The sequence below is a fragment of the Gymnoscopelus microlampas genome, assembly GCF_963454915.1.
Source record: "Gymnoscopelus microlampas genome assembly, chromosome: 8".
In the NCBI taxonomy this organism is placed as follows: Eukaryota; Metazoa; Chordata; class Actinopteri; order Myctophiformes; family Myctophidae; genus Gymnoscopelus; species Gymnoscopelus microlampas.
Window position 1 is genome coordinate 45223432 of NC_139945.1, and position 27425 is coordinate 45250856.

At 42.9% G+C, this 27425-nt stretch overlaps 1 protein-coding gene across 5 annotated transcripts in view; it reads left to right on the forward strand.

The window, feature by feature from the left end:
- The window catches only part of LOC311049825 (neurobeachin-like), a 302517-nt gene that overhangs the window by 221553 nt on the left and 53539 nt on the right, over positions 1–27425 (forward strand). For all 5 annotated transcript variants that reach the window (XM_084063694.1, XM_084063693.1, XM_084063690.1 and 2 more), the window contains 3 exons: positions 20707–20824; positions 21175–21277; positions 24054–24169. In XM_084063694.1, coding sequence (XP_083919820.1) covers positions 20707–20824; positions 21175–21277; positions 24054–24169 — 337 coding nt within the window. The remainder of the gene's footprint in view (positions 1–20706; positions 20825–21174; positions 21278–24053; positions 24170–27425) is intronic.

Below are 27425 nucleotides of genomic sequence, written 5' to 3' on the forward strand. Positions count from 1 at the left end.
TTTATCATAATGATGATGATTATTATTATTAAATCTTGAGTAAAAATAGATTCATCATGATCTTTTAATTAGCTAATTAAAATCACAATGTTTAGGACGATGAACCAAATGCTAATAATATTATTAATATTTGTATAACAATTCTGGCAATACTAATATTCAGTTTTAATAATACAAAATTATTTTGTTATAAGATGAATTATAAAAATCATGTACAATGCTGTATAATAGCCTACATTAGTGGACTCCTTTTAGATCTTAGCCTAATGTTGGTTTGAGTATGCTCATTCACAATAAAGAGATCTCCCCTATACCAAAACCCTCCCTGGCTCTCATTATTGCATTGGCATTAGATCTCAGAAGGTATACAGTATGTGAGTACTTTGAAGATGACTTCAAAAAGATAACGATACATGGATCAGATAAGGAACACAAAGGCATTTACACTCAACCCTGCTGTAGTCTGAATTGCATAAAACCAGACATTATGAGGGCAGTTTGCAGCTCGTCACTCCTGGCTCTGTTCAGCATGTATACGTGGATGAGAGACTGAGCGAGAGGTGGTGGCGTGCGGGGGTAGGACCCTGATGGATAGGTGACTCCCATTATCATCACTGACTGTCTGGGACACATTGCCAGTATAGCAGCTTGGAAAACAGTGATACCTTCCCACTGTTACACGATAAGACCCTCAGTGTTCATTTTAACTCTGAGGGAGTAACCAAAATGGTCCCTTACGTGTTCAGTTTGGTTACATTTTGTACACTCTCAGAGTTACAAATGGATAAATGAACACTTAGGGATTTTACTGTGTACCAGGCAGAGATCACAGATATGGAACCATTGTTTTTGTAGGCCTATTACATCACTCATTTTCAGGAATCACATGAGGGAGGTAATGCTGTATCGCTTCAAGTTATCACACTGAAGAACTTACTGGAAGTTAGTTGACATTGTCAACTCTTACGGGTCCATTTGGGTCAATTGTCACACTCAGAGTCAAATTAACACAGAGGACTTTACTGGGTAGATTTCATTTAACTATAGCTACCAGGGATTATATGCCTGTTATACAGACACGTATTGGGGGAATAAAAATGGATACTCTTGAATGGTTTCATGTGGTCAGAGGTAGCCAAGAGCGATTTTCCCTTTCAGGCTCTGATACTCCCCCCCCCCCCCCCCTAAATTTCTCCTTGTGTCTGTGGCTCAGCAGGTACTTGCCTTTTATTGGAACCAGACTGCCCTCGCTGCAGACCATCTCGCTCCACGTCTGATAAAAATACATTTGCACTTCTTGAGTTTGTCCTCCGGGCCCTGGCCATCCCTATGCATGATAGAAGGGGGGGGGGGGGGTTCGTTGGGATTATCACCTCTTAATCTAAAGCATGTGGTGCCACAGATTTTACCTCAATCTCTTCCTCAGTACAATCGCTCCCAACAGTTTCTCAGGTCTTGCCCAAGACCACCAAATCTTCTTAATATCTTTGCCATTATAACATTGCGAGCTTTGTTGCTCGGGTTGTCACCTCACTACACTACTGGAGGCCCTGTAGTGTGATATATGAGGCAATGATTCCAGTCTAGCCCTATTTCTGACCCAGGGAAATGCATGCATGATTGTGTAAATCAATACAATGACTTCTACTTCCCCCAATTTTGCACAAGCATGTGACCCTCTTTTGAAGGCCTCTTTGTTTCCAGAGCTTGACTCCATGTTCATATTTTTTCTTTTTTTTCTCCATTTTTCTCTTTCGTTTCTTCTAGCAAGACTGATCCTCCTGTCAGCATGGTCTGGCATGAGGTCAGTAGTTCTTGTCTGATAGCTGAAATAGCTCCGTAATGACACCACTCACGCTATGAGTGACTTGAAATGGTATTCCATTCATCGAATGGATGTGGAAGAATTATTCAAAAGACTCAAAGCTATTATTTATGGTCTGATTAACACTTTTAATTATTAAGTGGAATACAGTTATGATTTTATCTAATAAAATGTTTAGCCTAAAATAATCGTTGTGTGTTGACATACATTCCTAATGATAAAACACTTGGACTCTCATGTTTAGAATCCTACTCTGGGTGTTCAGAAAACTCAGCCTGGGACTTAATGCGATCATCTTTTCAAGAAGTGTCCCAAAATTAGAGATTACAGGGTCAGGACACACTCCATACTGTAGTGGAGTCTTACACATTTTGACAGCTAGGTTAGGATAAATCTTTTTTTTTTAATGTTGACCCCCAGTGAAAATTGATTGAAGTAAACTCTATAGAGAAATATAGATTATCATCTTTATTCTAAAATGTATATATGTTTAACTAAATGTTTAATTATTTATTCTATTTGATGAAGTGAAGCATCTGAAATAATGTGTTCAATCGTGTGTGTGTGTGTGTGTGTGTGCGTGTGCGTGTGCGTGTGCGTGCGTGCGTGCGTGCGTGCGTGCGTGTGTATATATATATATATATATAGCTGGTTTAACTGAAAGCCCATTATATAAGTAGCTCATTTTAAAACGGATCAAGACTTCTATGGTGCACTAATTTGTGGATAATAATATATAGTTTGTGTCTCTATGAATAATCCTATTACCAACAACAAATACAGTCTTCCCTATCTTATTCTATCACATTTTGGGGGCATATTGGGGGTGGGGGGTGTCCCATTCAAAAGGGAGTTTACAAGCCAGTTCCCTATCTACTGTGCAGATTAATCCAAGTAGAGTTAATGGAGTGGCATATTTCTATATAAATCAGATTAGGAGGAGTGTCACTTTAGACATATGAGATCAGCACCGGCTCTCAGGCTGTGAAAAATAATATGGTATAATCTCATGGGATAGCAAGTCATTTTGACACATTCTTTTTTTCTTTCTTCTTTTTTTACAATTTAATTTGTCCTAAAATAGAATTGTCATTGGGATTTTTAATAACCAGAACATTATTATTCTAAGCAATATGGTGTCTCAGTGGGGAAGCCAGTTAATTTTTTTGTCTCTCCGCCTCACACTGCGACCCCCCTTTGAATTGTGTCCATTCATTTGTTTTATTCTCCACTGTGTATCAGCAGCCTCCTTCCGTGAGAAGTCAGGAAGCAGAACAATATAGCCAGAGGCTCTAGGAGACCCTCTAGTGATCAGCCAGACAGGCCCTGTGTGCTTTGAACGATAGATACAAAGAAAACACACACACGCACACACACTCACGCACACACACTGTAGGAAACTTCTCCCTCCAAGAACATTTGCTGGAAGGAGAGAAGTGTAAATTATGAAAATTAATTGATTGTCTCGGCTTCATTTGGCCCTTCACCCCCCTCCCCCACCACCCCACCACTCTTCAATATGGTATGCTTGTCAGCCTCCCTGATAAATTGCATGCATGTATTTGCATCAATTTAGCATTAATGCAATTTAGTTTTATTTGAGAGAAGAAGGTGTGGTATGTCTCTTGGAGGAGAATCTGTACGGAATGACACTGTGTTCCCCTACATACTGTAGGTTATCCACTTGGCAGGGTGCAGTGGAAGTGCTGCCGCAGTGTTTTCCTCTCTTTTTATTAGCACACAGTTAAGCGCCGTATTTTGCTTTACATGACAGTGCTAAACATTGTATATGTCAAGAGAGTGGAGCAGGAGTGGGGCGGGCTTATTATTCCTTTATTTGTTTGTTTATTCCTGGTGTTCCCTACACAATGGTAGGGCTTACATTTGGCTCTGGAAATTGACTGGTTTATTTAAGCATGCATGTGCAGTGAGGTGGTTATTGTCTGGGGAAAAGCTATATGCTTGGTTTTCCATCTCGTCTGATGTGAAAGGCAACAATGCACCAGCGGCAGTGTGATTAATCTTAATGTCTGGGAGACGTCTAGTGTCTAAAGGTGGGCGCTATAATCATCTGCCCACTGACCCCATGATACTCATCCATACAATCGTCACCTCAGTCCCGGCATCCAATAAGTAATTTTTAGACCTTACATTAATTGACCACGCAACGTCATGTGATCTAAGATGTGCACATAGAAGTACAAAACAAAGGGAATTAAATTAAATAGTGAATCTGCTAGGGCTTCAGTAAGCAAAGGCTGGTGTTAACGCCCATGATAAAATTAGGCAATGTTACCCAAATAAAGGATGAAGGGTTCATAATTGCCACTCCTTGAGATCTGAGGTGCCGGGTGCCAACTGTCAGAGCAGGGCTAATGATGACAAATGTCTCTGTATGCAGATTGCACCAGCAGCAGCAGCAGCAGCGACACAGGCGTGCAAGGAAGAATGAGAGGGCCACATACGTATGTGAGGGCTTGTGTGCATATTATCAATGTCTAACTTGAAAATACCCGCATGATGTTCCTTTTCTAAGGGGCTCAAGACAATGTTCCATAATATGGTTGCGTACCCTATGTGTGACAGTACTGTTGTATCCTATGACAAGTGATAAAACTTTATTCCGATTCAGTGAGAGGAAGTAGTGCCTATTGTGGATTTCTTTTTTTCCCCTGACAAGTAAAGATCCATGTCAATTGGACTTTCAAGATTATTTCAGGACATCCATATATCATGTTGGATTGTTTGTATAAATATAACTCTGGTTGGTACAATAGAGCAATATTTATACAAACAATCCATCAACAATGGAAACATGCAGTTGTATCTGCGTATACTTTTCCTCATTAGCTTTTCTTTAGCGGAGTGTTGGTTATTATTATGTAAGATTGTGATGTATAACCTGTAGGAAGTAGGACAGTGCCCTGTTTTCTGAGCTCATGCATATAATTTAGCTCAAAAACTGTGTTTGGTTAACATGACCAAAAATAATGATTGTTTTATTTAGTTTTGTTCGAAAAGCGTGTTTTATATTAACCACCTTTGTAGCAGAAGGCCATAAATCTGATTTCACTTACTGTGACGTAAGGCTCACGCTAATAAAAGAGCAAACCCAGAGTGTTGCATGGCCAGATTTCCCCAATTTGTTGCATGAATGGCTTTTGAAAGGGGTCCCACTTTGTACAAAGGGAGCCTCCTCTTTGTTTGGTTTCGCCCCATCTGTGTCATCTGGTGGCCTGTGCAAGAGGGTGGTGTCTTGGGGTGCTCCCCAGCGGCGTTGCCAGTTGTTTTATGGACTCAACGGAGTGGTGCTGGGAGTTCATAAGTTGGCCGGCCCATTGTGTGCTGAGCCCAGCTGACACGTGTGAATTGACTCCAGCATATTGACAGATCATTTCCATTAATGAATCGGAGGAGTCTGTCTTGTTTCACTCTGTGATTTATGCCCCAGCTTCATCACCCTCTTTGCTCAGGGTTAACTGATACCCCCCACGCAACAAGAACAAGGGAAGGGGGCTTTCTTTAGTATAGTTTCACACAGTAAAACCCTCAGTGTTCATTTAACTCTTGAGAGTGCTTTTGCTCTGTGCTATAATGTCAGCATTGGTGAAATTCCTGTTCTTCATTCATTGACTTGTTGACTTGTTACCCAAGCTTTTACATCAACTATTTAGGTCCAGTATGTTACTGTACTGAAAGATGTTTTGTTAATAGACTTATGTAAGTCTAAAACTGTCAGTTGGGGAAGGAATGTATCACTTAGGGTGGTGCCATAAAGGGACCATTTCTAGACAGCGGTGTTTCATACATTTATCAAGGACGTGAAGGGCAGTTTTCTACTTGGCGATGGGTGGCTGTTGTCCCTTGTTGTGATACTGAGATGCTTTTTCTTTCTAACTGCTGGTGTGTCATCAGGCGGCCCTGAGCCGTGATGGCGACCATCCAGCTTGTTCAAAAGCAACAGCTACACACTGCTGCTAGCGCTGGCCCCGGTCTGCCCCCCCAACAACACACACACACACACACACACACACACACACACACACACACACACACACACACACTGCTGCTGCCACATGTAAGGCACATTTGCACGCCACCATTTTATGCTGCCGTCGCCCTCCCTTCAGCAGAGGGAGGGAAAGAAAGAGGGGAGGCTCACCCGGAGCGGATGAGAGACAAAGATGGCAGCAGAGACATTTTGTCTACTTTGATTAGTTCTGGTCTCGGTGAGCAGCGCTCAATATTAGCCTGTTACCAGCAAAGCCACTCGGTGCAGAAGCACAGACGGGAATCACTTCACAATCAAATCTAGCCCAACCTCATTTCCATCCTCTTCACTTAAAAAGTGGGACATATGGGGGCAGTATACCAATTGCTTATTTTATACGGTAATTAACACCGGTCAATCCGCATTACGGGGAGGGTGTGTCACAGCCTGTGACAAAGTTTAAAATGATAATTCTTCTATTTACATATATTTTCTTTCTGAGAAAGGTAGATATTCTAAGTGCCTCTCATTGCTACCTGGGCTGTTGTGATGCATGTCATTACAAAAAAAACGAAAGTAGAAGAATATTAACTTTTCTGGGGTTCACTCACGTGAAGGAGTTGTGTTGTGACAGTGTCACGTTCTACCCATGTCAGAGGCATCATAAATTAGGGCCGTCATTTTCATTTCTTTTTTTCCCTATCTGGTATCTGTCAACTTAAATTGGGGCCCTAAACAAATACTAAACCCATGCCCTTTACCAGGCCAGGTGTGTTTGTTAGTGTGTTTGTGTGGGTGTGTGCATGTATTGTTTTGTATTCATGCCTGTGTGAGCATTAGTATGAATTAAATCATTAAATGAGTGAGAAATGGAAAAATTGACCTTTGCATGTCAATTTTTACACTTTAAGAGTTAAATTAACAGTTCTCTATTTCTATTGTGTGGAAACTTGTAAATAAGATGGGCATTTGCCTGCCTACCACATGAAGCATAGTCTGCCTATGGGGTGAACATTCAGCTAAATTAGCAGATCTGCAAGCTCTCTGCAAGCTCTCTAAAAGCTTGTGGGCTATTTTTGGCAAAGACATTTGGTGTTAAGGGAAAAAAGGAGGGGGCCTAGTATAGACCACTGGGGGGATGAAGTAAATTATGGTATTTAGAGTTTGACTGGTTAAGACTTCCATGGAATAATAAACACCATTGTCTTCTTCAACACACACAATACTGCATCCTGTTTCGCACACCAAACATATGGCGTGTTGTGAGCTTATAGATACACTATGTTTTGAAAATTGTGCACATTTTATCACCTATAACGATATAACCAAAATAGTGACAACACCAGGTTGAAAGTGGTTAAGATTTCTTTGTTTACCTCGGTAACAACATTCACACAGTGGGCCCTGACTTGTTTGCCCTGGATGTGCAGAGATGTATGTGTGTGTTGTTTTCCTCATGCTGGGCTGTCGTCTGTTGTGCTCATTAGATTAGTTATCTCAACGGGTTCTATTAGAGAGGCTCTGGAGATGAGCTCCCCATTGAAAGAGTCATGATGGACGAGGAAGAAGTGCTGATGTGCAGGTTCCTGCCTCCAGGCTTTCACCTGCTCAGGAACAGCCCTGAGGCTAAAGAGAACCATCCCCAACCCTACTCAGGCCAGCCAATGAAAGATTGAACAGCTTCAGTCTGAGTTATTTAGTATAGCTTTCCTCGAATTGGTGATTGGGAAAGATGGCCACAGAGAGAGAGAAAAAATACGCAAAAAACACACAGAAGTTAAACAAAATAGCCATTGAAGTTTGGCTGGGGAAAACATTTAAAGAATAAGAAACGAAAATATGCGGGGGGGGGGCAAAAAAAACAGATGATAAAGTTATGGCATTCTACCTTGTTAAATTTGAAACTATTTTATTAGAATGTCAATTTTGTGGTCTTGGCAGGGCTGCGGAGGTGCCTGAGCAGCCGAGTGCTGTGGCGGGGCGAGGGGGATGTCGACTGTTGACACCATCTAACGAAGGGGGGAGGAGGGGGATTAGGGCATTTACGGAAGCCGTAATATGATAGGTCAAAAAGAGGAGGCACTCCTCCACAGCAACTTGGCTCTGTAATGAATGATTGACTGGGAAAGGAGAAGCTGCCACTCGCTGGCTGAGTGCTCATCTTGACGCCTGCCGCATCGCTCCACGGCTCCCCTTGATCACGTTTGGCTGCTCCCCTTCTCATCTGAGGCACCAGTCTGCAGGGAAAAGCTGCTTTTCCCTCTCATTTTTCTCCCTAATTTACACATTTAAGACATTTTTGTTTATTTTTTTTGCTTATTTGCAATTCCTTTTTTTTGTCAGGGAGATTTTCTCTGTATATCACTCCCTTTCCCAGTCCTGCTTCCCTCTCTCTCACTCTCTCGTACACGCACGCACGCACGCCGCACACACACACACACACACACACACACACACACACACACACACACACACACACACACACACACACACACACACACACACACACACACACACACACACACACACACACTCCCTTACTCACAGCCTTTCCTCTTTCTTCTGTATGCCTGGAGGCGATGAACTAATTTCAGGTTCCATAATTGCGGCATGTTGTACACCTGTCTGCTATTAATTCTCCCCTGTCTCTCATTCTCTCCCTTAATGAGATATTATTGTAATTATTGTCATTACGCCATTTTCCCATAATGAACTTGATTGATGTTGTTGTTATGGCAGTATTTATTCTCTATAATTAGTGTAAATGTGTTGGAGGTTGTACAGCGCTGATGGCATGAGGCTGTCTATGGTAAACCCAGTCCTCCTGTCGCTGACCAGCTGACCCCTCAGAGTTCCCGCTCTGTGTGGAGATTTGTCTTGGATGTAAGAGAGGAGAGTTGAGCAGCCTGGTCACCGCTGAATGGGACCCTACTTGTAGCCATTTTTAAGACCATTACAACACGAAAGGCTACACAATAGCCAGCGCTGGGCTTTGTTTCAGCCCGTCACTTGCACTCTGTGAAAATCCCCCCCCCCCCCTCCTGTTGCCTTAAAAGAAAAGGTGAAAAGGTTTTGCCAATGCTCCCTTTTTTTCTCCTTCTTCTTTTTTGAAAATCTGGTTGTGTTTTGAGAGTGAAGAAAGCTAAAAAAAAAAGAAAAGTTTTCAGTCACCCCATTTTGAATGTTATTGTTGAAAACGCAAACTACTGGAAGGAATGCTGAAGAAAATCTTTGTTGAATGAACTACGTTGAATTTTTCTTCTTAGTGGCTCTCAATCCAATTAGGAGTTTAATAAGGGTCATGCATTGAGGCTTCACGCTGCAAGTTGGTTCTTTTTGATGCTTTTTTTAGAGGGGTGTGTGGGTGGGGGGGCTGGAGTTGGATGGGACCACGCTGAAGGCTGGTCTCTTTAGTGTGCTGTGAAGGGGCTTGTGGCCTGGTGAGTCATTGAAACTGTCAGGGGAGCACAGATGATCTGTTCAATTATTCTGAATGCTGGGTAGGCAGATAAAACAACGCTGTGGTTTGGTTAGTTTCTCAGGTGGTACCAATTACCTGATCTCTGACACTCCTGTCCTCTCTCACCTGCTCCCCCGGTGTCGTCTCAGTGCCCTCGGATTTTCTCTAGAAATACTCCTTGTGACTCTTGTGTTACTTTTGTGTCACATTTTCCCTGACTGTGAGGTTTATCCCAGGCAAGGTTGTGTTAGACTTAACTGTCTAGTTGACACTAGTGTTTTCATCGCCCGTGTTTTTCAAGGTCAATCAATCATTGTCTTCATGACAAGATCTCTTGCATCTTTGTAAAGATTAGGTGGAAATGCAAAATGTCTAGTGTATCGTTGAGAACATTGCATTGGATGCTGAATCGGTCCTTTTTAAATGGATCATATTTGATCTTTAAGCTCTCATCATGTGAGTGAGATTGAATTGGAGGGCCCTGGACGTGGACATGGCCTGCCTTTGAGGGCTGGTTCACATGCTGGGAGCTTTTAGTGTCTGACAGCCGTTTAACTCCACACGACCTGGTTCTCAAGTGCCACCGTTTGGGTCCTCTTGAATCCTGTTAGGAGCTATAATTACAATTCATGCACTCCCAGTGCTCCTTTGAACAGGGATTGAGAGAGCAGAGAGAGCCTCACAGAGCCATAGATCCCCAGCCTCACTGGCCCCTCATCAGTGTGGAAACATTCTCAGAAGCTTTTTACAAAGTGTTGAGATCCTATACCCGCCATCAAAACATTTAGCCGCTCACAGTGGAATCCACCAAAACTATTCTCATTGCATATAGAGATGCTCATTTCATTCATTTCGTGGATTTCATTTAACTTGCGTAAAACAGTTTTAAACTTATATGAATATCAACATTTTCTATTTACAAATCACTGTGATGTTTTTTTAATTGTCTTCTATAGTGCAAGTGGAAATGTGTATTTTGCGTCACACATTTCTTGGGACTGTCATCGTGTTCCGTCAAGCATGCAAACAATAACTTTTTTTGTGGCGAGAGTGAATGCCAAAGCACATTCAAATGCTTTCAAAGGGAGAAAGAAAGAAAGGGCGAGCATAATGCCTAATAGGTGCTTTAGTAATTTCTGAGTTTTCATAGCTTAATCCGTTCTGAAAAGCTCAGGAGAAGAAAGGCTGCAAATGGCCCTCAGTATTAATTTGATGTGACTTCTGTACAATAAGGGCTGTGGATCCCAGAAGCCCATTTTCAAGCTTACCTTCTTTCATCATTCCCAGCCCTTGGAACTTTTGCCTAAATGTTTCATGAAACCAAGGCTGTAAGCTTCTTTGGTATTCTGTCTTTATAGAGTCTGCCTTAAGACTATTATTACTGCGTGTTCAAGGCAGAGGAGCACATACAAATACCAGGGCTGCTTTTCCTTTGTGTGAAACTCAAATTGATTTGGTACAATTGGGAGAGCAGTTATATTAAAAACACACATATTCTATGGCTCATTTCTCCCTTTTTTTCCCAATGGGAAAGCATTCATTTTGGATTTTTACAATTGCAAATGGAGTTCCGTTTTCCCTCTGTTTTTGAATAATAAGGTATTTTTTATATTGCAGAACAATAAGTTCACATTTACTGAAATTGCTTATTTTAAATGCATATTAGTAGCATTGCTTCGGAAAAGGGTTTGGTGGGAACAAGCCGTTGTTGTTGTTGCTTAAAATGGCGCATCATTAATCAGAATCTGATTTCATCCTTAATATTTTGATAAGACAAAAGTGAAATTAAAATGAAATTTTGCACTCATGTTGATATGCCCTCCCTCTGCAAAGAAACCATTGTGTGAACTCCAGGGGGGTTTAATAAAAGTCTGTATTTGTGTGCTTTTGCTTTCCTGTTGAGAGACAAAGAAGGCCAGGGATTTGGACTGTTATCAAATAATCCCCATGTTGATCTATCTTGTCTTGGGAAGTCGTTTGTTGACTGTAAAAGTAATGTTAGCTGTATGTAGGAAATGCAGAGTCTAATGTTTTTCTTGTATATCATTTTTATTATTACACAGAGTAGCATAGTGAGTGCCACATTGGACGGGTCACTGACCCTATAGAAAACAGCTTGCATTAATATGGTCTAATCCAATGTAATTAGTCAAATTACAGCATGCCAAGCAGCTTGTCAGGGGCTGTCGGCTTTGGCAGGCACACAAGATGTCCTGGAGTCCCACTGGACAGCAGAGACACCCCAAAGGCTGAGCAGAGCTGCCCTAGTCCTCTGACTTTACTCCATTCTGTACATTATGTATTTCTTCCCCCCGTCTCTAACAAATATGGGGAGCTGTGTGTGTGTGTGTGTGTGTGTGTGTGTGTGTGTGTGTGTGTGTGTGTGTGTGTGTGTGTGTGTGTGTGTGTGTGTGTGTGTGTGTGTGTGTGTGTGTGTGTGTGTGCGTGTGTGTGTGCGTGCGTGCGTGCGTGCGTGCGTGCGTGCGTGCGTGCGTGCGTGCGTGCGTGCGTGCGTGTTTGTGGGGTGGGGGGGGGGGGGTTTTCAACCCCACTGCCACATTTTCACCTTTTCCTGCGTTGTCTCCCATAGCCCCAGGCTGTGAACTTGGCTTCCTGCCTGCCTGCCGAGGTGGATCAAAATGATATGGGGATCCTTAGCACGAGATACAGAAAGTCAAAGTAATTATATCAGTGCCACGTTTCCCTCCTCCGTGAATTTATGAGAGTGAGTCAGATGTACGCTGACTAGCGCTACTGAAAACCGTAGACATAGGTATGACATTTCCTCATGCCGAAGGATTAACATTGGTAAAAAAGATTTAAACTACGTAATTACAAGAGGATAAAGTACAAATTATCTAGCGCACTCAACAGCCAGATTATCATCCTCTGCAAGCCCCACACAGCCCCAAGGGGTGAGTCTGGATGACAAAAGGCCCTCATTAGCATAAATTTACAAGCACTCTCGTTCAGAGAAGCCGATAAGAACCTGTTCTACCTTTTGCCTCGGCCATGAATGGCTTGTTGTGCTTTTGGCAATGACAGATAAGTCAGGGTAATTCCACTCTATGCCTGAAAAAATGACGCTCCAGATTCTGGCTGCATCCCGAAGGTGTCACCCACGATAATCCTCAAAGAGCGTCCGGCGGAAAAAGGGGCTGTGTGTTTTCTAGATGATATACCGCGAATGACAGAAAGAATTATACGAAGGGAGACAAATCTGTAACATATTATTAAGCAATTCCCACTGAATAACAGGGATAAAAGGATAATGGATGAGGGTGTCGTTATTACCTTGGCGCAGAGGGAAGAGGCAAACCAAAGGTAGAGAGACAAGATTAATTGAGGACGAGTGAGGCGCTCATTGCTCATCAGGCCCTCTCCTCGTACCCGTTGGCTCTGTCTCTCCCTATCCTCCTCTGTCTCTCTGCCTCTCCATCCCCATCTCCTTCTCTCTGTTCCACTCTGTCTTACTACATGGCCCCGCCTATTCAACTTTTTTCTCCCCCCATCCTTCCCACACAACACGGAAACTGAAAACTGGGATTTAAAGCGATCAACTTGGCACTCCCTGTGGCAGCCGGAGCAAGCTGGTACCCAGGCCAGGGAGATTTCAGTCATCTTAAGGCTGACAAGTCCCTGAAGAGGGCCCATTAGTGAAGGCTTGCTGAAAGGACCCCATACCAAATGACTGCATCCCTTCTCTCAAGCTCCTTATTGAAGGCATTCTCAAGCCATTTATCTGGATGATGTGCTCCCTAAGTGTGTTAGTGTGTGGTTGTGCATGTGGTGTGTGTGTGCATGCATGCATGCTTCCACATAAGCGTACATGTACAGTTTGTGTTTTCCTTGATACCAAACAACATGATACTACAAGGTTTAATGATATGCATTATAATACGTTTTATATCTACTAATATAATATATATTATACTTGGTAAAAAATGTTTTAGCGCTGATTACTAATACTAATGTATGTAGGGTCAGGCTACTCGGGTAACTCATATAAGCAAATAAATATATGTGAGATCAGGATGAGTGGATGAAGGAAGTAAACATTTTCTTATGATTAGAATCAAGGTCCTTATAGCACTAGACTACAACAATATGTCCGTCCTGCTTTGCTTAACTTCATTAATAACACCTCCTCACATCCAATAAAGTTATTCTTTGTATAATCATGATAACCCACAGCTACTCTAGGTTTTGGATAGCAACTTGTTTAGCAATAATATATATGATATGGTTACAATTGTGGGTGAATCTTGCTGCTAATCCTGGCAACTGTGTTATGCAAACATTATACCACGGCTAGGGGCATGGCACTCTGCTGAAAGTTATTGTCTCCGCCAGGCTGAAAGGCCTGGCGAGAGAGTATGTTTTGCACCCTGTCCGTCCGTCCTTCCGTGTGTGAGTGAGTGAGTGCATGTGTCATTCTGTCTGTGTACTGCTAATCTCCGGTACCGTTTGATCGCAGCGAAACTGTGCACACACTCCTTGGATGCCAGAGCAGAACTTCTGCCCCAAATGTTTCACATGGGCCTGTTATAGCGCCACCAGGAGGCCATTTTTTTGACAGTATTCTACAGATTTTGTCCAAAAATCCCGCAAATCGGTACACCGTGTCTCTGTAGTCATTAAACGAAACGGGTCTTTCAGATTTTTCATATTCCATCCTGATTGGCTAAGATTGGCTTCCAAAGTTTGCAGGAGTGCTCCGTTTTGAACAAAATGCCTCAAATCATGAACACAGCATGCAATTTCCGTGAAATTTTGCACACACAGTCCCACTAGGCCGAGGAAGAAATGCCACTTGAACATTTTCAAATCAGCCTCATGGTGGCGCTATAACAGGCCAATTTGTGTTTTTACCTATAACTGGTCGATCTGTGTAAAACTTTGTTTGCGCACTCCCCACAGGCCAAGGAAAAACCTTTGCCCTGCATTTTTCACATCTGTCTTTTATAGCGCCACCAGGACTTATGTAAAACAATTCTTTTGATATTACTCATTCAGATTTCCTCCAACTTTCACACAAATCTGTACACATGATCTCTATAGTCATGTGATCAAGAGGGATCTGTTTGATTTTTCATATTCCATCGTGATTGGCCAAGAGTGACATCTAAAGTTTGCAGGAGTGGCCCGTTTTGAACAAAATGCCGCAAATCATGAACGCAGCATCCGATTGCGGTGAAACTTTGCACGCACATTCCCATTAGGTTGAGGAACAAATGCCACCAATTTAACATTGCCCTATTATAGCGCCACCAGGAGGCAGAATTTTGCAAAACATTCTTTTTAATATTACTCCTACAAATGTTGTCCCAACATCATGCAAATCAGTACACATTATCTTCTCTATAGTCAAGTGATCAAGATGGTTCCGTCCGATTTTTCATATTCCATCCTGATACAGTAGGTGAATTCCGAACTATGCTGGCCCACAATAACCTACCTGACCTGGCAGAGACCTGTGCTCCAAGGAGCACTTTTTCTAGTTTATTATTATTTTAGTCTTCTACATAAAGTTCAAGTTGTCTGTAGGTTTGTCTGTCTTTGTTTCCAGATTATTATTAAATTAGGACGGCGCCATGCATGTCGTGAACAATGCAAGTCGGGAATACATGTCGTCATACATCTTATGATGACCTGCTGTCTCCATACAGTACCTTCTGTTCTCACCCACTTTTCTTTGAATTGGATAAAGATGCCTTCCTTTTTCTTCATCTCAACATTACTACCATTCTCCTATCACATTTTTCCATATTATTTCTTTTGCATACTTTCTGTTCACTTACATTCGCTGTCACTTTTTGGCTATGTGGCACAAGATAGATAGATATGGACACACATTCCGCATCAGCGCAAATCGCCATTGTTAGGCAACAGTTTCTGTTGCTGCCTTTGACATCAGACCAGAGCTCGATCAGCGAGAGAGACAGAGAAAGAGGTATAGGGAGGGGGAAGAGAGTGAGAGGGAGGAAGAGAGCTTATTTCACCCACACAATAACCCGACAATTGCTGGGTACTGAAACCTGAATACGCTGATCGACCCATTGCGTTGTCAGTGCAATACCAATAACCCTGACAACATCAGGCAAGCTTCGTTCTCAAAATAAAGTTTTTGCATACTTAATTGAGGTAAATAAAATAATAGATGCCTTCCAAAGCATTTCATGGACCACACTGCAGAATGTTTAAAGGGTCCTCACTCTTAAAGTAGGAATGACAAGCAATAGGAGATGAGCTGTTCCCTCCCATCCTACCACAGCAGTGTGTAGCGCCTGCTAATGTGCATGAAATGCCGCCCGTGACATAAATGTTATTGACAAACTTGGCTGGACGTTTGGGGCAGTGATCTGCAGCGTGTTTAATGCATATTCATCTCCCTTATCCCACTGGCCTTGCCAGAGCACCAGAGCTGTGTCTTCTTGCCACACTCCAACTACCACCCAAATGTAAAGTGACACTGATTATGCAAATCTGTATCTTGTTTCCCCCCAATACCTGCATTAGAAACCAGCTAGAGTACTTTATTGAAGTTGAGATATGGGGCCGCGTGAGAGAAATGGAGAGGAACGTTGCTTTCCTATAATCTGGTGCAATCTTTTCCCAGTTTCATATTTCTGTACTTCATAATATACTGTCGTATATGGAAGAGCAGATGAAAAACATGCTTTGATGCTTATGTGGTTTATTATAAGTCTCACTGGGACCTAGAAATGTCTGGTAGTAAAAACAAATGGTTTGTATAAGACATGCATCACTCGGTAAATCAGAGTGCAACTTTGCAACCTGCAAATATGAATTGATTGTGTTGTTCTTGTGTGTAGAACATTAGATATGACATATTATTCACATATTCAGTACTTCACTGTATTTTAAGTAAAAGTGTAATGCGCAGATTTAAATAGAATAAAATCATATGTGTATCTGTTTTCCATGACCTGTTTGCCATATGACCCTGGCTGACTGTGAAAACCAGATCTCTATGCTTCCTCTGCTTCTTTGCTGCCTGCCTATACTTCGTCCACAGATTTGGTCCACATTGCCCGGGGTCAGTTTTTGGATACAGTGTGTGCTGATCCTCCAAATTGCTGTGCGTGAAATCCATCCCGCATTCTCCTGGGGGAGTAGTCATATCACTCAAAATGAAAACTGCCTCTCCTCTCCTCCCCTCATTCTTCCCTTGCACCATTCTCTCTGGCCGCCTGGGACCTTTCCATTGTGAGTCTTTATAGTGGAAGCCTATTAGACAAATCTGAGAAGAACACTGCAGAGGTACCATGATGCCAGGTTGTCAGCGTGCTCCATACCCCCATATAAATATATCAGTCATGCTGGCTTGGCGGTCTCCTGGAATCATATTATTTCAGTAGGAATGCAATAGAGGGAGATTGCATTGTTCCACGCAGAGTTGAAATTGAATCAGGTTTTTAGTAGGAACTGCTCTGTTGGATGTATTAATAACGTCTGTCGTAATCTCTGGACGATTATAGGGTTAGATCTATTCACGAGTCATATGTGATTAGAATCGATTTCCATGCATGAAACGGCTTTCTTTCTTTTTCTTTTGCATTTTAATGAGTTATGTGTTCCAACTGGAGCATCTCTGTTATTCTACAAAGTCTGAGCCTAAACACTGGTTGTCACCTGTGACTCTCCTCATCCTCATCTGTCTCAATATTTTTCAGCCGTGATGTTCCACAGGCAGAACAGAGCCCGGCCTCTGTCAAATCAGCAGAAGAAGGGAAGCAGAATAAAGGGGAACGGACGACAGAGATGTTAAATTGCATTATGGCTATTATGTGGGAGAGGGTGCACCTCCTCTGCAGCTGGCAGAGCAGCGCATGCGCGTATGGATCCTAATGAGCCTGTGTAGAGGGACCTGTGTGGAAACAAAAGGCTGGGCTTGTCGGCCATACCCCCCACCACCACCTCCCTCCACCCGCCCCCGCACCGCTCCCCCAGCCTGGAGCGTGACAGACCAAGAGCAGAGCGCCGGTTCCTTCCTGGTGGCGTGATTAGATTGGGGCCGAAGTCTCCAGCTGGCAGGCCTGTCTGTGACTGGAGGCGGCCGTCCCCAGTGCTTGTCACTAGCTGACACCTCTGACAGGCAGGGGACAGCTTCAGCAGACAGGTTCATTAAATGGCATTTTTTACAGCTGGGCCTCCAAAAATGAGGGCTGGGCTTTGTCAAAGTTCCAAGTCTACAGGGGCCCCTGCTTGTTGGTTTAAACCAAAGCTTTGTTGTTATGACAAATTTTTTGATCTGGGCTGTTTGAAATAGGCTCTCTTTTACCCTCCTCTTTAGCTTGTCTCTTTTGTTGACAGCTAGCCCTTTGGCCTGTACTTTGTCACAGCAGCATAAATGTGAACTTTAGCTGGGTAACAAGCAACAACCAAGGGTACATCTTTTCATATCAACAATCATATTGCAGCTGCTTTCACTGAATCTGAAACAATTTGTGGGAACCTGGAATATCATGTAATGCAACTCCTAGCGAAACTGCACAAAGATTTTGAGCATATTTGGAGCATATTACTGTACATGTAATAAACAGTACATTTGGGGTTATAATTCATGGCTAAATGGATTAGTTATAGAGTTATCACATTTCCATGCTGAAAACACAAACTACTTCCTGATATATCTGTATCCCTGCACCACTCGAGCCGTCTGAGCTCACCTGTACCCTGATGAAGTAAGCTGTTGTTGCCATCCCGTGGTGCCAATACAGCGTGCCTATCCGCATGCCTGGCACTCTAAAGACTGCTTCACAAACACCAGGTAACAGAGAGGGAGTGGGGATAAACAGTCCTGATGTCCCTCGGCAGTGTGCTCACGGCTGCACTACATTTCATGCCATCCCTCCATCTCACTTCACATCCCTTCCTTTCCCTTCCCTGCTACGTCCTCTCCAGTCAGCACACTTCCTCCTCTGGGCTGTGCTGTCTCTATGACAACTGTTTGAGTAGGGGGTTGCTGAGGTGTCAAGCAGGGGCATTACTGGGAGGAGAGCACCAGAGATGCTGCGCTGCACGTCCAGCATCTCCACCTAATCCAATTTTAATTGAGCTCCAGAGACTTTGATGTGGCACAGAGGTCGGGCATGAGCTATTCCAGGGAGAAATTAAGGCAGCCCGGCTCGCGCCGCACTCTTCCAGCCTGTCACTATTTTAAATGAGCATTAGCATCGGACCTAACCCAGCCGAACATCTCACTCTGCCTCCTTCCCTCCCGATTCCACCGCCAACCCATCTCACACACACACACACACGCGCGCGAACAGTCGAACACACAATACGGCACTGTTGTGTTGGTGTACTGTCTACTGTTCTGTGTTGTATCTGTATTCACATGCACGAATGCAGACATGCATCAAGATGGCCCTCGTGTCTGTACCGCACCACACTAATAGAATGCGAATGTGTGAGATTATGGCCCAGGGAGTTGATGAGGTCGCCCGCCATGGTTCACGCTGTTGGACAAAAAGGGGCGAGGTAGATTGAACGTGAGATGGGAGGAGGAAGGTGTGTGAGAGGATCATTCTCACCTGTCAGAGAGCCTCTCATGATCTCTCCATGTGGGCGCCTCTCCTTGGCACGGTTGTTTTATTGATTATTTATGTGTCACTGACCATGGGGACTGTTTTTTGTTTCACCTGCCATCGCTCTGGCAGATGTTATAGGCCAAAGGGAACGTGTGAAAAACACAGTAGGAATGTGTGAAAGCTAGTTTGTTGCACATGGGATACACTGTAATATTTGGACAGCAATAGAATCTAGCCTACCATGGATATACCTGAAAGAATTATTACTATTATACAGCCTGTCAACAATGTTTTGTTACAATTAGAAATGCTATTATATTAATAATTGTGCATGTTATTTCACACACTGTGCCAGACCATCAGGGATTAAAATATTTGCATATATAAACTGACATGCAAACTTAAACTTCTGGTCTGATCATGATTGGCTGAAGGCCAAGCAGTCTACAACAGGGTTTGTGTGTATACATCTGTCTATCTGTCTGTCCGTATGTATGTATGTCTGTCTGTATGCATGTATGCCTCCTCAAATGTAGACCAATTACAGCTGCCTAGCGAAGTGAAAGTCATAGAGAGTGAAAAATGTTAAATGGTGCTGGAATATATAGCACCTTTATCCAAAGTGCTTTATAATGTGCAATACATTCACCCAACCACACACACATTCACACACTGATGGCGGCCACAATGTTTTTCAACTGCGCAGGTTCCAGAGGTAGAAATCCCATTCATTTCTCCATTCATCTAAGGAAATCGTTATATTAAGAGTTTTAAGCCTAGAACCAAGCCAACCAGGCTCCTGACGAATCATGACCATAAAACACTTGATTCTGTTCAGAAAATGTTTTGGAAAACGGAAAAAGGCGAAGGTACAAGACTGTGTACATATTTTAAGAATGAAGAAACTGGTTCTCCCATGAGCCATTGCACTCATGGGAGAACCAGTAAGAACCAACTCATTGGAAGCAGTTAGGAGTTCAGTGTCTTGCTCAAGGACACTTTAACACTAACTTAGGGGGAGCCGGGGATCGAACCAGGAAACCTCAGATTCCGAAGCGGCTGCTCTACCTATTGCTATATCTATTGTAGTTGAAAATCTATACAAATACAAAAACATATTTTTCCCAGTGAATCTCTTAGTTACAGTACTTAAAGTACTTTTGTACTTATAGCTTAAGTGTTTATAAAGACTACTATTTTCATTTGGCTGAAGGAGACTTAGTCATAACAATCTAATGTAGCCTTATCATGAGGGTCCTGGTTGTAAAAAGCTGCTGTATGTTGTTCCTGTAGAAGCTGCACATTATGTACGCAATCAATCTGTTTTTAAGAAAAAACATGTTTTATTTCGCAATGTCATGGAGAATACTTCACTACCCACAATGTGTAGCAGCGACATCTCTGATTGGTGGATCTCACGTTAACTATTGTGGCGGTCCGCCCCTAATGATTTTATTTTCACGTCACGTGATTGATTCACAAGCCAAAAAGAAGCAAGCTAAACATTAATTTTTGATGGAAGTATTGTAAAAAGGCATGCGCAATGGCTCATGGGAGAACCAGTTTCTTCATTCTTAAAATATGTACACAGTCTTGTACCTTCGCCTTTTTCCGTTTTTCCAAAACATTTTCTGAACAGAATCAAGTGTTTTATGGTTATGATTCGTCAGGAGCCTGTTTGGCTTGGTTCTAGGCTTAAAACTCTTAATATAACGATTTCCTTAGATGAATGGAGAAATGAATGGGATTTCTACCTCTGGAACCTGCGCAGTTGAAAAACATTGTGGCGACTGTTACGCTCTATTGTCCATTACAGTGGTGGTACTTGAATCTGTTTCTGAATCTATTTGAACCCCTTGTCTCTCCACTGTAGGTGCTGGCATATTCCGAGGGCCTACATGGGAAATGGATGTTCAGTGAGATCCGAGCTGTGTTCTCCAGACGCTATCTCCTGCAGAGCACGGCGCTGGAGGTCTTTATGGCCAATCGCAGTAAGCAGAAGCTCCCATCACGTCACATGACGCCGTTCCAATTCCTGACCAGTGGTGGACAGTAACTAAGTACATTTACTTGAGTACTGTACTTCGTTTTCTGCTTGTAGATCAGCTATTTTCACTTTTTTGAACATTTCAGAAAATGCAGAATGTTTTTAAAATGTTCTGGAAATCTTCTAAACTTCAATACATAACAGCAATGCATTGATATTAAACAGAAAATGTACTTCCTAATTTGTACTTTTGAATAGGCTAGTTGAGTATTTACTTGAGTATTTACTTCGTCCACCACTGTTCCTAACTCACATTTGTATTTGTTTAACTCACTGGCTTCTCTGTCCACACAGCATCAGTCATGTTCAACTTCCCCGATCAGGCCACAGTGAAGAAAGTTGTTTACAGTCTTCCTCGAGTGGGAGTGGGCACCAGTTATGGGCTCCCACAAGCCAGGTGGGTCCCAGATAACGCAACAATTATTTTCTTTCATATCGGTTGGTTGACAGAGGTGTTTGTTTCCCCCTTATTATCTGATTAACCACTTAAGCCCTATATACTGTACTTTGTTGTATGACAGAAAATAGATGCCTTTATATTATACTAGACTGGTTCGGGACGCTATTCGGAACTCACATCTAGAGTTCGGGCCTCTATGTGGCCCTCACACCTTTGTCGCACTGCCGATCCGACCAATATATCAGAGTCATAGTGTTGGGCTTTGTCAGAGTACCCGTTGTACCCCTCTGTCTGTGTCCCTTTTGTGTCCATACTAGAAGTTAGCGGCCCGAACGTCTAGCGCGACGCGTCGTCCACTTGGCAGTGCCCCATGACAGGCACCTCACAGTGTGAGAGAGAGTTTTGTGCTCCCCTAAATCCACGGCAGGCTTTGAAAATACCCACTTCACAAAGAGGTGACGTGCATCACCTCTGCAAGGACCCAAACCCACTTTGTGATTACTCACACCTGGCATGGCAGACCTGTGAGCAGTGTGCAGTGGTGTACAATGTTAAAAGAGAGACCAAATGGCAGGAGATGAAGTGAGCAGTTTATTGGTGTAAAAGGTGTATAAGAATGAAATGGTGTGAAAGACAGTGGCGACGTCGTCAGGCCCACAGGTTGTCATGGCAGAGCCTGCAGAAGAAGTGGTGGTCATTTTGGCGGCGTGGGTTGTGTTGAGGATGGAAGCCGTCGAACTGGTGCGATCTGACGGCATCCTAGAATTTATAGGTAGGATGTGATGTCATGCTGTCGTGAGATTACGTCACACTGGCGTTGTGTCCATATTCGGGACAACCGTCTCATCGTCATCGTCGTCTTGGTAACAGGTTGGTTTGTTTTGTGATGATGTAGTGTAAAGTTTCAGACAGACAGTAAGAGTGATGCAACGTGCAACGTACATACAACCGACATGGCGCAGGATTCAAATTGTAAGGTAGATATCGAGATGTCTGTGACCCTGCGTTTTAACAGCGGGCAACTCCGGGCGATGCCGGGCGATATCGCCCAAAAAGATAAAGAAAATCCATCTTTCATCGCCCCCCCGCCCACTTCGCCCGATCGCCGGCTCTCATAGACTTTCATTATATTTTTGGGCGACGTCGCCCAGAGTTGCCCGCTGTTAAAACGCACCGTTACTCAATGTCTACCTGTGTCCCATTTATGCCCATATATGGAGATATCAGTATATGTTAGTCCTTGTCCCTTTTATACCCATATGGAGATCCCTGATGTCATCAGTTAAGTATATGCCCATAATTTGGAATGCCCATATTTGGATATCCGAACTACTCGACGGCAGGCACCACACTCCCTCGAGTCCTTACTGCTGCGTGCACCGAGTTGAAGTTGGTCAGTCCCATATATGCACATGAACATATCTGGGCATAGCGGTCGGAAATGTGGCTCTGACAACCGGATCTCTGTATCTGTCAGTCCTTGTCCTTTTTATGCCCATATATGGAGATCATGTTGTCATCAGTATATTCCCATATATGAGCATGCCCCCTTTTGTGCCCATATATGGAGCTGACTTTGTTTGTGGCTGATGCCATGACGACACATTGAGGTTAGACAACACACTCCATATTTGGGCGTAGCTGCATTGGGAACTCCATATATGGTTATAACTTATGGCTGAGTCAGAGAGTCAGAGCGCCCGCCGGCCAGACGGCCCATCCTCCCATTAGCCAATTGTTCTATAGGCTCACAACACATTTCATCACGGTGCATTGTCAGCTTGTAGATCGGTTATTCTCACAATTTTTTAAACAATTTTTTTAAATGTTTAATTTAAGAACAATGACTTCTATTTCAGCATGCTAACTCTCCAGTAAGAGAAAGGATGTCTTGGAATCCCAATCGATAATGTCACTGGTGGGCAGGTTTCTGAACTGTCCACAACCCTCCGCTGAGACAGTGAATAAAATGGTCCCATCTTATAATGAGCATTAGTGAGCATTATATGAAGATAAGTTAGAAAATGGGTGAAGTGCTCCTTAAATAATTATTTATTGAGCATAATGTGCTAAGTGCTCTCATCCCCTTAAGCTGTGTTTATTTGGTGATGTAGCCAGTGTAGCCCTGCTTGGCCTGCAGCAGAGGCGTATTTTAAGTCCCATTGCTCTTGACATTGGTGTGCACTGACCCTGATTGAACTGACCTAGTTCTCTAACTGAAGACTCTACCACAGTAGCCGTCTCCAGCCCACTGACCACAGAGAAACCCACTCAGTCCCCCATGACTCTGACATTGTTAACAGGCCTGTTAATATGCTCATATAAAGCAGGCACATTTCCTCTGGTCCCGAGTGTTAGCTGATGAGATGTAATACTTTCAATTTGCATTCCTGAATGAATGTATTATATTAAAAAAAGGAAATGTTTTCATAATTGGATTCCAAGGTGTATTCTGCTCTCAAGTGTGTACAGTAGTTTTACATTGTATGTGAAATATACAGTATATTGTCACTGTCAGGCGGAAACCTTGTATGTCCAAAACGGTTACTTTTCAGGAAATGTAAAAAAGAACCTGTGTTCATATGTAGGCCTACTGTACTGTTTGTACAGTACATATGCATTTACAAGTAAATTCATATGTAGCATATGCATGTACAAGTAAATTCATATTCAGCCTACTGTACAAACAGTAGGCTACTTGTTTGACATGATCAGTTACAAAAACAAATCTCCATTTTCTGTTTTGTGGTCAATGGATTCATGTATTTCCCAGGCGCATCTCCCTGGCAACACCTCGGCAGCTTTTCAAGTCGTCCAACATGACCCAGCGTTGGCAGCGGCGAGAAATCTCCAACTTTGAGTACCTCATGTTCCTCAACACCATTGCAGGTTAGACTACCGTACATCGTTCTTCACCCTCACTGATGTGTATAGTATGCCTTCTGCATTCTTGTACATTCCCCATTAAAAGGTTTCCTGCCTTAACCACTTAAACCCTATACATAGTTAACAGAGCTTCTAGATCGTTTCTTTCGCTGAATGTTCGGCCCAGAATTGGGACGGTTCATATTAAGAAGTTCATCATATCTGCCATTCTACCTGTACTACTCTAGTAAAATCTACAATATAACAAAAGGATTCTACTGTTGTGCCTCAGCCTTAAAGCGGCCAGTCCGGTGCGTCACATGGGTAGGGACACTAGATGCAATGAGAGAAGAACGCTGGAGCAGCATGTCCGTGCTGCTCCAGCGTTCTTCTCTCATTGAATCTACAATATACTTTTCTTCCTTGTATTTCATCTTTTATTATTATTTTTATCTTGTTATACTGTATTGTTGTATTAGAACAATCTTTGTGGAACAAATGTCCAACCAACATTTCGCTGCTTGCACCTGTATGCGTGAGTGGCAAATAAACCCCTGTTGATTCTTGATTGATTCATTGAGCCTAGCACCTCCAATTCCTATCCACATCTTTTTCATTTTACCCCTCACTTTTATCAGCTATATAAATTGGATTTCCAAGAATAACCACTGTATAGATTTGAATGCAAATGCATCCATCTGTGACTTTTCGAAGTCGAAGTTCTCCCATCATTGTGAATCCCTATTTTGCATCAATTTACTCTAGAGAGCTATAAAGCACACACAAGTATGCCATATTTGTTTAAGAAATCACACTGTCCTTAAGTGGCAGTCGATGCAGTACAGTACTCTGCTGTTCACGTGAGTCGGCTGTTTGAAGCAAAGAACAGGCACAGCAGATTTTTGCTAGATAATTAGTGCCTGGCTATGTGAAAGTGTACACATGTGTGTCTGTGGAGTTGAGAGGTGCTATTGTCGACTCTCTGATCTGAACTGCAGCTAACAGGGAATGCGAGAGAGACTGGCGCTCTACTCTGCTATGAGAGGTGTCATCCTCTCTCTCGCACTGCATATTCATGCATATTTATATTTAGCTCGCGCTCGAGTTCGATACATTATTGTCAGCTAATTAGATGTAAGGCAGACAGAAAAACATGCCCAAAATTCATTAAAAATCCCTGGTAATGACCTGGGCTGACAGCAATGTCAGAGCGGTGTGGGGCGGCAGACAGGCGGGGGTGAAGCTGGGGAGATGTGTGAATGGGAAGTGCTCTTCTAATTAAACACTATTCCACTGTTATTAACATCCTGCCATCCTGACTTGGGCTTCAGCACCAGCAGGTCTAGTCGCATCACCACCCCCATCTTATCTTCCATGCTCAATCCGTTACTTCCCTTTTGCTTTGTGGCATTAACCTTAATTATGTTCTGTAACTTCCCAAAGACCCTGGCTATTCTGAAGTAACCCCTCTCATTGACTCAAAAGGACAGAGCTTGACCTTTTGTACGGTTAAATGCAGTTATACTTTTTGTGCTGATGTACTGATGTTTTGTCACAGATTGGTTAAAGCCAGTCATATCTAATGCAGGAGTTCCCAAACCTTTCCATGCTAAGGACCCCAAATAGGCATAGCTTCTGGCTGCAGGCCCTCCATTGCGAGATGGCAAAAAAGAAAAGAAATGGCAAAAATAGCCAATCTACAAGCTTACATGCTGTGACTCGTTGTAGAAAGGCTATTTTTAGTTATTATTTTAAAATTGGAAAATTCTTGACAATAACGATGACAGGTTGAAAGCGGTTATACGGGTACAATAACCGTATGAATTGAAATTTATTTTTTAATCTAATTTTCTACTTTCCAACTGGCGTCCCCTGGTGGCCCCCATTTTGAAAACCACTGGTCTAATGGCCTGGTCACACTTTTCCAATCATAAGTAACTGAAAATAAGGATGAGCAGTGCACATTGAACAACTAACATTTGCAGATTTTCACTCTCTTCTGTCATACTTGACACACATAGCTACAGTTATCCTTGAGGAGAACAAACTTCTAGATGCTGATTATGTTAGGACAGTTTTATTGTATACCTGCACTGTTTAATCAACATATTGATTAATATTTATCTAAAAGCTAAACGTTTGCAGCAGTTATATACAAGTTATATAATCATTGCTGTCAGGCAGAAACCTTGTATCTCCATATGTCAACTTCCTATGTTTTTCGGTAAATGCCCTACTTCGTCATACAACAGTGTAATACAAAAGTAGCAAAGATAGCTAATCTACAAGCTCACAATGCATCGCATCGCGAGGCGTTGTGATCTTGTAGATCAGCTATTTTCTTTGGAAAGTGATAGTGAAAGTGGTAACGTGTGACTGTACGGGTTTGATAAATATTGAACCAATGAAAAGCATTAACGAAAAGTATTAAGAGATCAAGGAACAAGGAACTGGTTGGAATAACGTGTTCCTTCCACGTGCTACGTCCTACCGGGGAAACTCCCCCCTGTCAGATGATAAGAAGCGGCTTGCTCACTCTTCATGCATTGAAAGAAGCATGAGCTCAGTTCGGGGCTCTCCCCAGGTTGGCAGAGGGAGAGTAGCGCCCAGGATTACAGCTTAGGCAATTGGCACTGGTTGAAAAAATGTGTTACAAAAATAGTGGAGAAAAAAAATAAAAGTATTAACAAGAGCTTTTAACCAAATAATAACTACATTGGATCCATTGGAACACAGGTACTTTTTTCCATTTCCTGAAAAGTAAAGATTTTGGACATACAAGGTTATCTCCTTCTGCACCTCTCCTCCCACATCAGGTTATTTCTAGCCCTCAAAATCCCAAACACACGTCGGTGAGGAAAAACGTGCCATTGCGCCTCAGGAAATTGTCAATTTGCCCATCCACTGTGCACCTCACACCAGTGCCTGCTCCAAAATTGAGCTCGTAAGGGGCATTCAGACAGGGCTTTTGTTATTTAAGTTATTTTGGGTATTTTCCGTTTCAACTTGATTGTCAGTAGAGAGAGACAGGACACAAGAAGAGTGACTAGCGGAGTGACACACAGCAAATTGTCCGGTTGGCCCAGGAGCCAAACCAATGACCCGCTGTCAGGCACCAGAGCCCACGTGGAACGTGCCCCTACCATCCAGCCATCGGCCTCGACCCAATGTGAGATTTTCTACGCTCAGAGTTGCATGATTTGTGCACCACTCATGCGATTTTCACCAACGCGTGAGTGGCTGTGTGTGTGGGGAGCAAATCTCGGTGTGAATGCAACAG